Source organism: Camellia sinensis, chromosome 7 (genome assembly GCF_055761805.1).
Source record: "Camellia sinensis isolate YWXY chromosome 7, ASM5576180v1, whole genome shotgun sequence".
Lineage (NCBI taxonomy): Eukaryota > Viridiplantae > Streptophyta > Magnoliopsida > Ericales > Theaceae > Camellia > Camellia sinensis.
In genome coordinates this window covers 118,848,118-118,867,538 of record NC_138967.1, presented here as the reverse complement: position 1 = coordinate 118,867,538, position 19,421 = coordinate 118,848,118, and the positions used below count along the sequence as shown (strand labels likewise).

Below are 19,421 nucleotides of genomic sequence, written 5' to 3'. Positions count from 1 at the left end.
AAAATTTATCACTATATTCAACAAAAAAGTTGATTGTAACATTCAAAAAAATCCACAACCATACTTTTAATTTTAAAAACATTTTTCAAATACGCTTTTATTAAAATAGCAAAGACATAGCAAATTCTTTATATTATAATTTTCAATAATAAAAGAAATGTGAAAAGCATAAAACTAGCGTAAACTTTACATAGAGTTGTAACAACTCAGCTGGAATGTGGATGTGTAACCTGATGAAAAGGTTAGAGATTTTGATTCTTCATAACAACCCTTTGTGTTTTACCTATTAAAATTAATAAATAAAAAAAAACAATTCAGTTCTAGTTGGCTCTTTTAAGTCTTAATTTGTAACCAAACAGTAATCAACAATTCTTAATCACTGGACCTGTTCTACAAAGTAATTTTTCTATAAACATATATTAACTCCATATGCACAATGGAAAGCACCAACTATGACCCTTTAACTTCCAATGACACAACATTATAATATGCATTCAGCTATAAAATTATGGATATTCTGCTTTCAACTAATAGATATCATTTCATTTTTTTAAAAAAAAATGATAAATATCAACTTCACGGTTGGTGGCGGGCAACGTATCAGTAGATGAACCTACACACCTACATCAGGAACTTCTAAATATGCCTACCATATTTATGTTTACACTCAGTATTATCTCTCAGGTACAAGTATTTCTTCCTAATCTACAAGCTTGAGAATGCTAGAAAAATTAAATAGGTGAACTTAGACCACCTACCTCTATATATCATCATCAGCAATACAACACTGGCAGCTCCTGAGTATTGGAGCTCCAGCCTCCGGCTTCAAATTGTTGAGCAAAAGAACAGGAAAGTTGAATTCTCTCTCTCTCTCTCTCTCTCTCACACACACACACACACACATTCCACAAGCAAAAGTAAAAGACTAAGATGTGCTCACGAACTGCAAAATAAAACAAACGCATGGTTGGTTTCTTTATTAAGATGGCAGCTGAATGGGGTTTAAGTATAAAAACTCAAGGACACAACGTAGTTCATTAACAATCAGCCAATACTCTTTTTATGTGCAGAAGGCGATTAGGCAGGATGCAGAGATGAAAGAGCACACATTACAGTCAAACAACAATAATGTAAACGAACAATTTACATGACATAAAAGTACCCCTGCCCAACGCTCTCCACCCCCACCCACTCTTCTCTTTTTCGCCCTTTTTTGAAGACAAAAAATTTGATCACATTCTCAATTTCTTTGCTTCCCAACAGCCTTCATTTCTTATGATCACCTTCATCACTTTCTGCACAAAAAAATTTAAAAAAAAAATTCCAAATACGGAATCAGTATCAAACCAAACACTACATCATGGTACAAAATGAATTTAAGCACTATTTGGTTATAGCAAATGAAGAATGAAATCAGATGACAACAATCTACAAAATAATACACATGGCAACTACAAAATTTGAGGTCTTAAAACCAATATAACACCTCCCTGGGACTATTAACAACTACTTAGACAGTGAGTGTAATCTCTGAACTTCTGAATCAATTTAACATGAATGACATAAGAACTACTGGTTTCTGTTCTCAAACTCCCAAGAGTTATCAAAAGTTTTAAAGAGATTGCAAAAGAAAAGAAGGTAAAACACACAGCCTCATTTATATGTAGATCTGAAATTCAAACCAATGTTGGGTCCTGTTCTATCTCATTTGCTAAACAAAATAGAATTGACTCATTGCATAAAATAAATAAATAAAAATTTTAAAAAAAGGGAAACCATCAGTGTGACTACTATATGCATTCGTAGTTCGGAATTCTCATTCAGAAAACAGGTGTCCTATATATATATTCTTGCAACTCAAAACAGTTTCAAGCAGCATTAGTGTAATGCTTTCGGGTTAAGAAGACTCACATTAGGCATGAACCACAGAGTTGAAGTAGGTCACAGGCTATCACTATGAAGCATGCTGCCTCTAATGAGAAATCAACACAGATACTGACAAAAAGAAAGAAATGCAACATGCTGTAGATTTTTTTATGTTTTTTGATCAACAATACAGATGAAATTTTATTAAAGAAAATGATGAAGTATATATATAACGAGAGGAGGACATGAAGCCCACCCCCTAAAAAAAAAGGAAAAGGAAGAAACAAAAAGAGCAAAAAGTATATCACATTCTATACACAACTCTCCAATTCCTAGAAACTAGAAAAATCAGAATCCTTTTAAATGGATATTATGAATATATAAATTTATTCCATTGTCAACAGTTCACCTGAATCAAGAAGATCTTTACATTGCACTAATTACCATTCAAGCATCTGTTAACAAGTGACATATAATACCAAGAACAAGAATCAATAAGACCTCATTTTTTTTGACTGACAACTTTTTGAAGTGTTTAGATCCCCAAATAAAAAATGCAAGATTTTTCATGTGGTTTGACTCAAAAAATTATTCTCTTTTCACTGTAAAGGAATTCAGTAGTGGTTAATATTAGGCAAATTATACTGGTGAAACCATAACCAGTACAGGGAAACCTAAGGTGAACCACAGTCCACGTATATCCACTAAGAAGCACGGACACTTCTAAGAAGGTAACGTATCCGTGTCGGACACCGACACTCATTGAACACTCTTAGGACACGTGTCTGACATTCTTCAAAACGTGTCATATTTTAAATTTTTTTTAAAGACTCGGACACTCTTTGGACACATGTGTCTATTGCTTAAACACACGTGTCTATCAATTGGACACATGTGAAACTAATTATAAGTTTGAACAAAACAATTTAAGACACAATAATAAAACAAAAATCATATAAATTTATAGAAATTAGTGTCATATTACATTTTTTATTATCTTTGAATGATATATTCATATATATAACATATAATAAATACATAAAATTATATATTTCATGTGTGTCCCCCATGTGTTATGTCTTGCATTTTTTAAAAATTAATGTGTCGACGTGTCCGTGTCCGTATCCATACTTCTTAAGATATCCATAAGCATGAGAAAGGACCACGAAAGAGTTAGCATTAAAGCATCACATATTTAGAGAATTAATTATGTTAATGGCAACGTTCACGAGTCAGCATTGCAACAACAATACCACAAATCTTAGTTGCAGGAAATTCCTACTAAGAGTGATGTTTCTGCTTTAGAACAATGATTCCGCAATTAAGATTTAGTGTTTTTTTAAATGATAAATTAGTGTTAGTTTTCATTAATTTTGTTTGTTTATAAATGTAATATATACATGGCAAACAAAATATATAAAAATATTTTTTGGTATCCCCACCATGTTTCGTGTTCTAACCTTTTTTTGAAATTGTTGTATCTTGTGTCTGTTTCCATGCCTCATAGATTCGATAATCATTAACAAATCATTAAAGTAGAAAAGCTCAAAAACAAATCATTAAAGTAGAAAAGCTCAAACCAATCTCATTAAAATAGATTGAAGCCTAAAGTTCCAATTAAATACTCCTGCATCAAGCTATTGTGGCAAAATTAGCCACAACCAGGCTGATTCCATAAGATCTGGTAAACACCTGAGAGCACTAATAAAGTAACCCAGACCACACATGGAGTTCTAAAAGAAAGGAGAAGCCAAGAAGTAAAGGAAATAAAGGAAACATGACCACATCTGTGTGTGCATGTGCGCACGTGTGTGAAAGGGGAGGGAAAAGGAGGGATGCCATGTCATGTCACGCATAATGGTTAGGACCTCATGACTACAACCCTTACAAGTTACCAGTCCCATCCATAATGGCTGAGAACTTAGAAGTATAGACACGGACACGCGACGCGACGCGACACGGATACGTCTGTGAAAATATTAGGTTAGGTTTATGTATATAACAGTATTTTCTTTTTTAAGAGATTGTATAGGTGTAAATATATGACAGTGTTTCCTTTTCTAAGAGATTGTGTAGGTGTATATATGGCAGCGTTTTAGGTTATTTCCTTTTTAGTCTTAGGGTTAGGTTTATCATATAATCAAATGTATTCTTTGTATACAAATCATTTAGAAATACTTATGCCAACATGGACACGCTAACATGCTAATTTTTAAAAAATGCAAGATACGACACGTGGGAGACACGCATGAAATATATAATTTTATATATTTATTATATATTATATATATGAATATATTATTCAAAAATAATAAAAAATGCAATATGACACTACTTCCTATAAATTTATATGTTTTTTGTTTTATTATTGTATCGTAAGTTGTTTTGTTCAAACTTATAATTAATTTCACATGTGTTTAATAGATAGACACGTGTGTTTAATCGATAAACACATGTATCCTTCAAGTGTCTGTAAAGAGTGTCCGGATTTTTTTAAAAAATTAAAAGATATGACACGTTTTGAAGAGTGTCAGAGAAGTGTCCAAAGAATGTCAGTATCCGATACGGATACAATACGGATACGTCACCTTCTTAGAAGTATTTATAATTCTTAGGCTGAGAATTATAAGCAATGTGAGCACAACACAATTCAAATAAATAATAGAAACTCTCAAACGACTAAAATATCTTTTGAGAAAGAACTGTAACTTAAATATAAAATATCATTCACATAACAATTACAATCTGAATAATGATAGACAATTGTAAAATATAAAAATACACGCGATGCATTTATCTTCTAAGCATTCCAAAACATATTAAAGTGAATAAATTGCATGCCAAATAATACAAAACATTGTCACTATGAAAAGATTCATCACAAAGGTCAGGTTTGAATGATTTGAAAAGTGTCGCCAAAATGTCCGAGAAGTGTTTATAAAATGTCTAATATTATGAACATACATTATTAATCAAGTCTCATTGAAAAAAAGTGTTGGACACGCTTTTTAAGAGTGTCTTGCGTTATGAATCCACCTTTAAAAACTTCGTACTTGTCATTCAAGTAAATTCATTCTTCAGAAGTCAAAACTTATTCCAATTAGGTTGCAATCCAATCCTAGCTAGCCCACACAACAACACACTCTAACACCTAATTGTTTCACTTTTCCTAAGATGTAAACAAATTGAAGTAGAATTACTTGAAGTAAAAATTGATTGAAAAAATCGTAATGCAAGTAGAACAATTATCTATTAGAATTCAAAAAATTGCAAACCTTTTTGTTCATCATCAGCATCATGATACTCCTGCTCCTCTTCCGGAACTGGATGTAGCTCCACCTCCACTCCGACCCCCTTCCTCACACTTCCACCGCCACAATCGCCACCGTCCTTCTCATCGGGATGCCTAACCACCACCACCGGACAAATACAGTGATGCACGCAATAATCGCTAACCGTTCCGAGTCGTCCCTTACTGGTCCGCCTGGAGGCCCCAAACCCTCGGCTCCCCATAATGACCGCACTCAATCCAAGCCTCTCGACCTCCAAGCACAACCTCTCCTTCATGTCGTGGTCCTTGACTATATGGATCTTGAATGGAATTTGAGCTTCGACGAGAGGTTGAGAGAGATCAGAGGCCTTGGTGCTGGTGAAATTGTCGAAGTCGTCTTCGAGTTTTTGGTGAGACTCTTGGGAGGAGTCGTCGTTGGGATCGACATCGATAGCGCCCCAATCGGCGCCGTAGAGGACGGAGGTGGGGCGGACGTGGAGGAGGATGACAGCGTCGCCGGGGCGGAGGTAGTTGTCGACGGCCCACTTGACGGCGAAGGCGCTCTCGTCGCTGAGGTCAACGGCGATGGCTACGCGGCGGTGGGCGGTGGCGGTGGGGGTGAGAGGGAGGAGAGAAGGGGACGACGGAGGGATGTGAGCCGTCGGAAGGTCAGCTTCCGGCTTCGGCTTCGGGTGCTGGTGGTGTGGGTTCATAACGCCTGCGGTTGGGTTGGCAATGCCTTTTTTTAATTGGTGATTGTGTGATTCTATCTTTGATTATTAGTAATTAAGAGTGGTGAGGTGATAACACTGTGAGAGAGGGAGAGAGAGAGAGAGAGACAGGATTTAAAGAGGAAGGGGTGGTTAGGAGAAGAAATTTGAAAGAGGAAGCCAATAAATGAACAAGTTATTGGTCCGTCTTGGCTCCAGTATTATGATTGGCTTCCGTATTATGATTGATAGGGAGCGTGAAGTTTATAAATTTTTATTAAATAATTTAAAAATATAATAAATTATAATTGACGTGAAATATAATTATACAATTTTTATGACTAAATTTGACATGTACAAGTTCATAAAGGCTATGAATCACTATGAACACCCCAAGCCCATCACTTGGAGTCCAATACATAACTCAGCTGGTGAGGTCCAGGACAGTTGAAATCCAACATAGCATAAAGAGCCAATGACATTCAGACACATGACAGGTGAAGGACGAGCCACATCAGCAGACAAAGATCTGCAAAATTATTGCCACTGCACATCACCATTAATGCAACCCATCACAGCATTTATTACGACAACACATTTCCGTCGGAACAGGACCCCCTTACCCTGAACAAGGTAAGATACAACATAGACTTTCGGCGAGGAGGTCAAGTCGGAAGGGACAGCGAAACGATTACCAAAGAATATAAGCAAACGTTGAAGACAAGAAGAAGGTTAAGCTTTTCTATTTCTAATCTCTCCCTCTGCACTCTACTTCTCTTCTTAACTTGCTCGTCGGAGGGTTCACTGGGGGACTACCCAGTTTCCCATAAAACTTGTTTGCAGGTTATCCGGTGGGCTTGATCATTTGGACGTGGGCTTGAGGAGCTTGAACCAGTCTGATCCATTCACTGGAACAAATTGTATCATCAGTTGGCGCCGTCTGTGGGAAAGACTTTACTCCGCGCACCAGTTGTGCTCATTGTCGCCGGAGACCCTATCACAACAACCTTTTCCCCCTACCCATGAAAGTGTATGGTCACGACTAGATCCATGGCTTCTCACAATAATGATGCCGGTCATCAGGCCGACCCCCCCAATCCAAACAACCCACCGCAGTATTTTATCGAACTTACCAACAGCATTAATCGCATGGCCGAGCAAAACCAAGCCCTAATAAATGCTTTACGCCAAAGAAACCTTCCGATGCCTCCTCCACCACCTCCAGATATTTCACCCAACTAAGAAAAAGCCCCGAGCCATACTGTTCCGCAACCCTATCCACCCAACTTGGAAGGTTTGCAACCTCCTCCCCCACATATAAATCTACCACCTCCACCCCCACACCTGTCGGTCGTGGCACCAGCCCCTGAAGGAGAAGCCAGCACCGTCCAGCCCTCTTTGACTAACCGTGGTGACAACATTCCCCTCTGGGACGCTGAACTCCGAGCGATGAAGCTCCAACTCCAAGGGGTCATGTAGAACATTCAGCATAAACCCTCTACCACGACAAACTCACCATTCGTTGCCTCTATCCAGGACAAACCTCTGCCCGCCAAGTTCAAGCTGGCCACCATTGATTCTTTTGATGGTACGACGGACCCAGTCGACCAACCGTACCCTCATGATCCTCCATGCCTTCCCTAACGAGATCATGTGTCGGGCTTTCCCCGTGACACTGAAGGGGTCAGCTCGACTGCGGTTCAGCCAGTTACCAGTAGACTCTGTCTCCACTTTCCAGCATCTCAGCGACTCATTCCTTAGCCATTTCATTGAAGCCCAGCGCCAACGCCGCTCGGTAACCCAACTCCTCAACATCCGTCAGACCGAAGGAGAGTCGCTGCGCAGTTTCGTTACCAGCTTCAACACCGAAGCCTGCAAGTAGCGAAAAACGATGACAAGGTCATCCTCACGGCTTTCATGGCCGGGCTACGATCGTCCGATTTCCTCTTCTCCCTCTCCAAAAACCCCCCGACCTCCATGGCAGCCCTACTCTTCAAAGCCCAGAAATATATGAATGCTGAAGATTCACTAGCCGCCCGGCAGGATCCAATAGCTAAAAACCAGACCCCCAGAGAAAAGAGAAAAGACTCAGAACCTAGAAACACCCAGTATAATAGCCAAACCCCCCACTATACAGACCGACCCCCCCGCGCTGACCGGTCGGCACCAGCCCGACCGCCCGGTCGGTTCGAGTGGTACACCCCCCTTAATTCTCCTATGGAACAACTCCTCAACCAGATCCAACGGAACTACCCCCTCAAACGGCCCCAACCTTTACGAACCTCTTCCAATCAGAAAGACCAGTCCAAATATTGTCATTTTCACCAGGACCATGGCCATAACACTAATGACTGCATCAACCTCAAAGATCAGGTCGAGACCCTAATACGTTAAGGGCGTCTCAGCCGGTTCACGGACACCCGCCCACAACAGAGGCAAAGAACCGAGCCCCTCAGAAACAACCGCCGGCGCACCCCACCCCGGCAGCCAGCCCAACCTAACCAAGGCCATGATCGCCTCCCACAACAGCCTCGGCCGCCAGGTAATCCCCCTCCGCCAGTTGGTGAAATCTAAGTCATTTCAGGTGGTCTTGCTTGTGGGGGACCATCCCGCTCTGCTCAGAGGGCAGAACTCAGAAAGATAAGGCAAGGCTCAGACAAAACAGTTGCCACGTTAGACCGACCCTCCAAACAGCCCAAGTTGTGGACAGAGCCCATCACCTTCACGGACGCCGATTGTACAGGCATCCGTTATCCTCATGATGACCCTCTCGTCATTTCTGCCCTCCTCTCCAATTATAAGGTCAGACGGGTTCTCATTGACAACGGCAGTTCTTCAGACATCATATTCCTCAACTGCTTTCACCAGCTCAAGATTGGGGAGGAAAGTCTGTCTCCCCTCCAAACCCCTTTGGTCGGCTTCACTGGCGACCGGGTGACCTCCATCGGCTCCATCGATCTCCCCTTCACCATCGGCGAATACCCACGGCAGACTACCAAGTTGCTCACTTTCCTTGTGGTCGATTGTCCCTCTACCTACAACATCATCCTTGGCCGCACCGCCCTCAACGCTTTCCAAGCTATCACTTCAACCTACCACCTCGCCATAAAGTTCTCTACTGACCTGTGCGTCGGGACAATAAGGGGAGAGCAGACCGTAGCCAGGGAATGTTATGTCGCCTCACTCAAGGAAGTCAAGCTGAAGGAGGCCATGATCATTGAAGGACTTGACGTCCGAGATGAGGACGAGCTGGTCAGAGGATAACCGGTGGAGGAGCTCGTTGAGATTCTCATCGATCCTCCAACCCAATGAAAACTGCCAAGATCGGCAGCCAATTATCCCCCCAAGCTAAGGCCGACTTTGCCGCCCTTCTGATCGAGCACAATGATGTATTTGCCTGGACCCATTCATACATGCCGGGCATTGACCCCTCTTGGGCATTGGCCCCTCTTTCATAACTCACCACCTCAGCATCGAACCCCATTTCCGATCTTACTGCCAGAAGCAGCGCATCTTTCATCCAGAGCGCTATGCTCTTATAGCCGCAGAGGTTAACAAGCTCCTTGAGGCCCAATTCATCAAAAACATGGATTACCCTAAATGGTTGTCAAACGTGGTCCTAGTCCGCAAGAACAATGGTAAATGGCGACTCTGTGTCGATTACTCTGACCTAAACCGAGCTTGCCCCAAAGACAGCTATCCTCTTCCCCGCATAGATCTGCTGGTCGACGCCATGGCCAGTCATCAAATGCTTAGCTTCATGGATGCTTTCTCTGGGTACAACCAAATCCTGATACACCCGTCCGATCGGGAACATACATCCTTCATTACCGATTGAGGTACCTACCACTACCGTGTGATGCCATTCGGACTGAAGAATGCTGTGGCTACCTACCAACGGTTGGTCAATGTCGTTTTCCATCATCAGATAGATCGGAATATGGAAGTATATGTCGACAACATGCTAGTCAAGAGCAAACTCTCTATTGATCATCTGACCGACCTGCGAGAGACCTTCGCCACCCTACGCAAGTACCAAATGAAGCTCAACCCAGAGAAGTGCGCCTTCGGCGTAGGATCTGGGAAGTTTCTGGGTTTTATGGTCAGTCAGCAGGGCATTGAAGCTAACCCTGAAAAGATCAAGGCCTTGATTGAGATGCAGTCACCCAGAATGGTTAAAGAGGTTCAAAGGCTCACTGGCCGAGTTGCGGCCCTCAACCGCTTCATTTCTCGCGCAACAGATAAGTGCCTACCATTCTTCAAAGTTCTTCGGCAAACTTTTGAATGGACAACTGAATCTGAAGAGGCTTTTCAGCAGTTGAAGCAGTACATGGCCAATCCTCCCTCATTTCGCAAGCAATTACGGACGAGCCTCTCTTTCTCTATTTAGCCGTCTCAAGCACCGCAGTCAGTGCAGCTCTTATCAAAGAAGACGACTCTGTCCAACGGCCGGTCTACTACATCAGCCGGGCTCTCAGGGGAGCAGAACAGAATTGCCCGCTGTTAGAAAAATTGTCCTTGGCCTTGGTCACCGCCTCCAAACGGCTCTGTCCTTACTTCCAGGCCCATTCTATAGTGGTTCTCACCGACCAACCCTTGAAGAAGGTCATGCAACAACCAGAACTTTCCAACAGACTCATGTAGTGGTCAGTGGAACTCAATCAGTTTGACATCTCCTACCGGCCTCGAACAGCAATTAAGGGACAAGCTATCGCGGATTTCATCTTGGAATTCACTAATCCTACCCCAACCGCTGCCCCTCCACCCCCACCAACCCCTACCGAGCCAGAAGACCCACATTCTTGGACTCTCAACGTCAACGGATCATCCTGCAAGGAAAGTAGTGGGGCTGGCCTCATTCTCACCACCCTTGAGGGTGGGTGGCTATTTCAAATGTGCTCTCCGTTTCTTGTTTAATGCCAGTAAAAATAAGGCCGAATATAAGGCATTGATAGCAGGACTCCACCTCGCCAAGGACATTGGAGTCAGCCACATCCAGGTGTTCAGCGACTCCTAGCTCATTGTCGGCCACATTACGGGGGAATTCGATGCTAAGGAGGACACAATGCGGGCTTACAGGGATATGGTACTCCCCCTTGTTCGTCTCTTCAATACCTTCCACATCAAGCACATACCTCGGGTGAAAAACTCCAAGGCAGATGAGATGGCTCAGTTGGCCTCTGCAAACCAGTCCGACCTCAGCCACGGTGTCCGCCTCGAATACCTAGCCCACCCGGCCATCTCACCCGACCTACAAGAAGTGCAGTTCCTCCAAAACGAACCCATCCCTTGGGCGTCCGACATCTTCCTATTTTTGACAACAGGGGAACTCCCAGATGACCAACAGCAGGCTGCCAAAGTCAGGGCCCGGTCGTCCAATTACATCCTGGTCAGTGGCGTCTTGTACAAATGTGGTTTTTCACGACCGTACCTGCGATGCCTCAATTCGGCTCAAGCAACCTATGTAATGCGGGAAATCCATGAGAGAATTTGTGGTAATCATTCGGGCGGCAGGTCTCTAGCCCACAAAATACTCTGTACTGGTTATTTCTGGCCAACTCTCAATCAAGATGCGACTGATTTCGTGCTCAAATGTGACAAATGTCAACATTTTGCCAACATCCCCTATGCTCCTCCTACAGAGTTGATTACACTTTGCAGCCCTTATCCATTTGCCAAATGGGGGATCGACTTGGTCGGTCCACTTCCCACCGACCGAGGCCAGACCAAGTTCGCAATTGTCGCCATTGATTACTTCACCAAGTGGGTAGAGGCAGAACCCCTTGCCACCATCACCGAGCGAAACACAACCAAGTTCATCTGGCAGTCGATCGTTTGCAGGTTTGGCATCCCTCAGGCCATTGTCTCCGATAACTGCAAACAATTTGACAACGCCAAGTACAGGAAGTTCTGTGCCGACCTCCAGATTCAACCATGTTTCTCTTCCCCCGGTCATCCCCAGGCCAATGGCCAAGTTGAGGTCACCAACCGTTCTCTCCTAAAGATCATCAAAACTAAGCTAGAAGCTGCTAAGGGACTTTGGGCTGAGGAACTACCGAATGTACTCCGGGCTTACCGAACTACAGCTCGGACTCCCACTGGGGAAACCCCTTTTCGCTTAACATACGGCGCTGAGGCGGTTATTCCAGTAGAAGTCAGTCTGCCTACTCCCAGGGTTTTACATCCGGATCCAGCACTAACCGAAGAGCTCCGTCGGGCAAACCTAGACCTAATTGAAGAACTCAGAGAGACCACAGCTGTCAGACTGGCCTCATACCAACAAAAAATGAGAACACACTACAACCGCAAAGTCCGACCAAGGGAGTTCGCTGTAGGGGACCTTGTCTTGAGAGAAACAACTCTTGCCACCAAAAATCTGACTAAGGGTAAACTGGCAGCCAAATGGGAGGGACCTTATGTTGTGAAAGCCCGACCACGTCCGGGCACTTACCAACTTCGGGACATAGAAGGTCGAGACCTCCCCCACCCATGGAACGCCGAACACCTGAAACGTTACTTTCAATAAGCTCCTACTTTTGTATTGCTCAATTATTGTATTTTCTTTTCGGAAAATTTACACATTCTTGATATCCCCTTACGCAACGTAACTTTTTGATTAACTGGGTTACACTTTCCCTGCCAACACTTATAGATCCCAGTTATCTATATGGTGTCTCAATGACGTTTTGATTGCAGCACTCATGAAAAGCCTCAGCCAGACTAAGCATCATAAAGTCTCAGCTAGACTGAGCACTAAAAAGCCTCGTCCAGACCGAGCATCAAAAATCCTCAGCCGGACTGAGCACTAAAAACCTCAGCCAGACTGAGCACGAAAAGTCTCAGCCAGACTGAGCACTAAAAGCCTCATCCAGACTGAGCATGAAGCACTCGGCTAGACCAAGCCTCAGCTAGCCTAAGCATAACAAGTCTCAGCCGGACCGAGCACCACAATTTCAGGTTCAAACTGAGTTACTTACAACGTCAATGAATCATAGCTTAGCCCCAACTGAACACGCGTGCAGGGCTCGGTCAAAGCCATCTATGCATACTTCATGCTTGTGGAATTAGTAGACACACTTAGTCACAATTCCAGGTCCAAGTCTTTACACCACTCTTTGCTTAGTCAAATTCCAAAGACGTTCTTACACGTTTTCTTTACAAGTCAGGTTATTTTCTTCTCAATCAAACTCTTACAAGTCAGCTTGTTTCCTTACAAGCCAAGCCCCACTCCAATAAACCACTAATCTACTTCAGCAGTGTGGCAAACACAAACTTATAATTTTATTACATTTTAAGTTTCACTCTGGATTGAGGAGTTCTTAACTTTACTCTGCATTGAGTTTTTATTACAAGTTCAATTTCACTCTGCATTGAGGAGTTCCTAACTTTACCCTGCATTGAGTTTTTATTACAACTTCAATTTCACTCTACACTGAGAAGTTCTTAAATTTAGTTCTTATTACAAGTTTAACTCCACTTTGCACTTCACAATGAGTTATACACACGCCTCATTCATTTCAATCGCACAAGCACAGACAATCAAATGAAAACATAATTGCAATTTTATTTATTCATAAATTTGTAAATGAGTTCATTACAGCCATTCAAAACAAAACAACAAACAAAACAAACACAAACGCACAAGGTCTGTGCAAGGCTTTCTTCTTCTTCTTCAAACTACTCCTCTTCACTGGACACAAGGTCTTCTTCTTCAATACCCTCATCAAGGGGGGTCTGGGCCACATCGTCATCGTCGATTTTCACACTACTCAGGTCCAAGTCTGGGAACAGCTCCTCAGCTTTACGCTTGAACATTTTCCAACCACTATCCCAGAACTCAGCCATTTCATGCTTATAAAAGTCTGACCGCTGGAAGCTCTCAATCACTTCTGCCTCAGTCCTTCCCCCAACGGTCGTCCTCGACGGACCCGACCCCCAGACTCCTCCCTCGCCAAGCTACTAGCGACCACGGCATCCACTGCCATCTGAAATTCAGCAAATCCCTTGAACTGGTCCACTGTTGCAACATACAGATCGGGGTAAGCCGTCCTTTCAGAGGCTACCTTAGCCCTCTCCTCCGCCAACTCCTTATCCAGGGTCGCCCTTTCAGTAGTTGCCTTGGCTTTCTCTGCATCCAACTCCTTCTGAAGGCTTTCCTTTTCAGCAGTTGCCTTGGCTTTCTCTGCCTCCAACTCCTTCCGAAGGCTCTCCTTTTCAGCAGCCGCTGTGGCTTTCTTTGCTTCCAACTCCTTCTGAAGGCTCTCCTTCTCCTCCACTGCCTTAGCACGCTCGCCTTCCAGCTCCTTCTGCAGACCATCAATCTTCACGTTTGCCTCGTCCTTCTGCCTGACCAGCTCTCCATTACTGTTCATAGCCTCTTCATGTCGTTCGACTGGGACTGCGTTGGCTTTTTGGGCCTCATCTAACCTCTTCTGCTCGCCAGCCAGTTAGAACTTGAGCGACACAACCTAGCGGCGTGTGTTCTCCAACTCCACCTTGACCGCTTGTAGATCAACGTGGGTACTCTCCCAACTTGCACTCTCCTTCTTCAACTTTGCAAGCTGCGTCTTGGCCTTATCTACCTTGAGTTTTGCAGCCCTCGCCTTTCTCAGCAGAGTCTCGGTTAAGGTGGTTACCTCCATTTGAGTAGAGTATAACCCCCTCAACAGCTCAGCCTCATTGAATCTGGTTGCTGAGCGCACGACCGCCTCCTCTACGATCGCCACCAGGTGATCTGCACCTGCCCTGGCTGGGCCTTCTTCTCCTTCCAGCCGCCCAGCCACTGCGCAAGCGTGGTAGATCGCAGTCGTCAGACCGATCCCCCCTCCTTGGGCCGCAGGACCCCCCTAGGGCTGTTCTCCTAACTTTGGCTCAAGGCCAGTTGCCCCACCTTCTGCCTACACTTCGCAGGCGACCCTCGCGATCCCTGGGGCGATCTCCACCACTGTTGGGGTGATCTCTACAACCTCCATTGTGGGGACGACCTCCACCACTTCTTGGGCAGCAACCCTTCCTGAGGTCTCCTCCACTGCTCCCTTCTCTGCCTCCTTGGCCATGCTGGTCTCTTCGCCCATCACTTCCCTCCTCCTCTTCAAGGCAGGCTCTTCTTGACTCCTCCCCACCCTCTTCTTCTTCTTCTTCTTCTTCTTTCTCTTCTTCTTCTTCTTCTTCAGAGCATCCCCCTCCTTGTTCACTTGTTCCGTCACAGGATCCACTGGGGGCGGTCGGGGCACAAAACTGCCTAAGTCTTTCTCCCTCAACGGCTTGGGGCGCGGTCGGATCCGCTCTCTCGCGACCGGCTTCGGAGCAGGCCCCAGTTGGGACTCCTTATACTTGTCCGCCCGCGCGAACAACCTCATTTCCTCCTCCTCTTCCGCTTTCCTCTACACCTCCAACTCCTCCCTTTCTGGACCCCTTCCCAATGGCTACGGTCCCAATTTTAAGGCAAACAGAACCGACAGTAGGACAAGCTCGTCCCACCTTACTCATTTCTCCTCCCTCCAATCCCTCACCCTCTTCACTCGGTCCTCAGTCACCTTGTCCAGCTTAGGCTCGACCGATTTGGTGGGCACCTTCCAAGTTGTATGAACTCCCGCCCCGCCGTTTGCCGCTACAAAGAACCACCTTGGCCTCCAGTCTTTTACCGAAGATGGCAGACCCGCCACCAGATCTCGTCTAACCACCGCCTGTAGTGTAACCCAAGTGTCCTGCTGGCCGGAGGCCTTGTAGCACGAGAAGAACTCATCTACCGTCAAGGCCAACCCTCCCGTTGCTTGCGGCCAGGAACTTGCGCACGCCATCAATATTTTCCAGGCGTTTGGCATCAACTGACCTGGCGTCGCATCTAGTTTATTCAACACATCAACCACAACTTGAGGCAGCAGTAGCCTCACACCTCCCCGCAATGCCTCATCGTACAAGCTAAATTCCCCCGGCCGTACATCTAATGCCCTCTCGGTAGATGTCGGCAGCCTCAACCTTATTTCCAAAGGAATCTGGTACTTCCCCCTTATTCCCTCCAACTCCGCCGGTGTAAGAATGGACCTGTCTGCCTTTGTATGCCAGTGATCTGGTTCTGCCTGGCTGATTGGCCTGGGAGCTGCTATCATAGTGGAACCATGGGATCGTACCACCAACTTCCCCAACCTCTCCGTCCTGTACTGCTGCGCTAACTCCACTGCATCATCATCACCAAGTGGATCCACCATGACATTCGCATCTTCTTCTTGGGCCATTTCTATGGTATGTCTGCGAATCGCTTCGAATGCAGGTGCAAGAAAATTGAAAAAGTGTTGCAAAGGTGTATTGTGAGCAACAAAGGAATTCACACTTGGAATATTTTGATTTTTCGAAACAAGTAGGTGAATCGAATAATGCTAAAAGCCCACGGTTTGCCCGTATTCCAAGGATCCCAATTAATTTTCTCCAGTTTGAAAACTTTTCAAATCATCCGCCAAAACTGTCTTTTCAACACCCATAATGACCTATCGTTGCATTTCTGATCTAACGCCTAATCTCCCCCCCCCCGGCGGGATGTTGCCACGTGTATGACCACGATCCACTGTCTCCTCCCCTTACCCTGTCTTTTCCACTTCAAATCCCCACGTGACACGCCGCCTCTCGAGCCCCACGCCCCTCCACCTCACCCTTCGCGGTCGACCCTCCTTGTGGTCGATCCTTTCACTCGGTCACCCTTCGCGGTCGACCCTCCTCGTGGTCGACCCTCCCACTCGATCACCCTTCGCGGTCGGCCCTCCTCGTGGTCGACTCTCCCACTCGGCCAACCTCCGCGGTCGGCCATCCTCGTGGTCGACCCTCCCACTCGGCCAACCTCCGCGGTCGGCCCCCCTTCGCAGTCGGCCCTCCCACTCGGCCAACCTCCGCGGTCGGCCCCCCTTCGCGGTCGGCCCCCCTCGTGGTCGACCCTCCCACTCGGCCAATCTTTGCGGTCGGCCCTCCTCGTGGTTGGCCCTTCCACTCGGTCACCCTACACGGTCGGACCACCTCCCAGTCGGTTCACCCTCTCGGTCACCCCTGCCGGTCGATCTCCATCCTGCCAATCCTTAACACCCTCATCTTCTTCATTAGTATTCCCTTCGTTAGACTAAAGCTGCACTCGGGAATGGGGGACTACTGACGTGTATAAGCCCATAAAGGCCATGAATCACTATGAACAACCCAAGCCCATCACTTGGAGCCCAATACATAACCCAGCTGGTGAGGTCCAGGACAGCTGGAATCCAACATAACATAAAGAGCCAATGACATTCAGACACATGGCAGGTGAAGGACGAGCCACATCAGCAGACAAAGATCTGCAAAGTTATTACCACTGCACATCACAATTAATGCAGCCCATTACAGCATTTATTACAACAACACCTCTCCGTCGGAACAAGACCCCCTTACCCTGAATAAGGTAAGCTACAGCATAGACTTTCGACGAGGAGGTCAAGTCGGAAGGGACAGCGAAATGATTACCAAAGGATATAAGCAAACGTTGAAGACAAGAAGAAGGTTAAGCTTTTCTATCTCTAATCTCTCCCTCTGCACTCTACTTCTCTTCCTAACTTGCTCGTCGGAGAGTTCACTGGGGGACTACCCAGTTCCCCGTAGAACTTGTTTGCAGGCTATCCCGTGGGCTTGATCATTTGGACGTGGGCTTGAGGAGCTTGAACCAGTCCGATCCATTCGCTGGAACAAACTGTATCATCAAAATTAATAATTTTTCTAATAAATGACACCGAGCATGGTGTTCGCGCTCGTAATCACCTAACAAATTTTTTTATTTTATTTTTGGACAAATTACGTAAATAGTCCTTATAGTTTGGGACTTGTGTCACTTTGGTCTTTGACTTTTTAATTGTGACACATTTGACCTTGAATTCTGAATCTTATTCCAAATAAGGACAGTTGAAGATATCATTAGATTTTTCAAAGGTAAAACTGTCAATTTGAGAAAATATAAACTAATTTGAAAAAATAAATGTCAAATAAATATTTTTGAAATTTTAAAAATTATTTCTACCTAATAAAAATAAAATTATGTAAAATTGATAAATCTTTTAGACATTTATTTATTTATTTTACCAAATTAATTTTTCTTTTGTGTTTGGATGATGATCATATAAAATTAATTTTAAAAAATTAATCATGTAATTTTTATTAATTTTATATAATTTTATCATTGGTGGATAAGAATAATTTTTAAAAAATTAAAAATATTTTTTTGACATTTATTTTTGTCAAATTAGTTTATATTTTACCAAATTGATGATTTTACAATTGAAAAATCTAATGATATTTTCAATTGTCCTTATTTGGAACAAGATTCAAAATTTAAGGCCAATTGTGTTACAATTAAAAAGTCACGAACCAAAGTAACCAAAGTCTCAAACTATAGGGGCTATTAGTGTAATTAACCCTTTATTTTATATTTTAAGGAAATGCTCTTTCTATAAATTTAAAAATAAACTTTGTACGAGTCCCGCGTATCAGATGATAGACGAGTCCCAGCGAAATGTAAAGATTTCAACAATCAGTTAAAAATTAATTTAGTACTCATTTTTTAATTATATTACTTTTAAAGGATTGCTAAGGTGTTTTGAGAAGCAAATAAAAAATTAATTTTTTATTTTTTATTCATTTTAAGTCACATCACCTCATATATTTTTTATCTACAAAAAGACAAAATATATTAAAAAATTCAAAAATTAATTTTTTACCAACTTCCCAAAACATCACCCAAAATGGATAAAAAACTAAAAGTTAACTTTTTTGTTACTTCCCAAAACTCTCCTAAATATCTTTAGCCCTCGTTTAGTTTTCTTATTGGAGTTAAAAAAACACAAAAAGACAAAATAAACTATATAAGTCAATAAGATAAAATATTACTTTTTACCCATAATCATTACACTTTTTCTCTCATAAAAGTCAAAAAAATCTCAAAACAACGAGGCTAAAAAAGTCTCAACACAAAAAAAGTTGACTATATTAGCCAATGCCAAACGACCCTTAGTTTTTTTTATATTTTATTTTTTTTTATTTTGGACCTCCACTTCTTTGGTCCTTTATCACTAAAATTGTTTTTCATTTTTTTTTATTTTTATTTTTTTATCTCTACCATAATCCCAAATGTACCTTTGAACCTCACACTTGCACCTTCCACTTACAACTCTTCCTCTCTCTTCCAGCAGTGCCCCTCCCATTTTGGCAACACTCTCTCAATATCCCTTCCTTGTCGATGTGCCCCTACTCCTCCTTCCGATCTCCACCTTCACACCTCTAGGACCTCTTTTCACATTAATGAAGAGAAATCGACCAAATTGTAAGGTAGAGAGAAATCGATGAGGAATCGCACATGAAAGATAGCAAAAAAAGTAGGTTCCAGAGAATGAAGATGAAGGTTGTGAAAGAGAGTTGATCTGAGTTGCTCGTCGATCTAATTTCGAATCTAGGTTGCTAGTGAAGATAAAGACCATGATGGTTGGGGTCATGGGGATGGGCGTCGTGACAGTAAGAAGTGGAAATGGTGGTTCCAGAGGCTGTCGTTAGAAGTGGAAGTAGTGATGGGT

General features: G+C 43.8%; 1 protein-coding gene across 1 annotated transcript; it reads right to left on the bottom strand.

The window, feature by feature from the left end:
- Positions 1 to 953: 953 nt before the first annotated feature.
- Positions 954 to 6,087, bottom strand: LOC114261797 (universal stress protein PHOS32). Its single transcript, XM_028202112.2, has 2 exons — positions 5,142 to 6,087; positions 954 to 1,295 (listed from the first exon to the last, which is right to left on the bottom strand). Exons 1-2 carry the CDS (start codon positions 5,848 to 5,850, stop codon positions 1,267 to 1,269), a joined length of 738 nt encoding a protein of 245 aa, XP_028057913.2. The 5' UTR covers positions 5,851 to 6,087; the 3' UTR covers positions 954 to 1,266.
- Between the last annotated feature and the right edge of the window lie 13,334 nt (positions 6,088 to 19,421).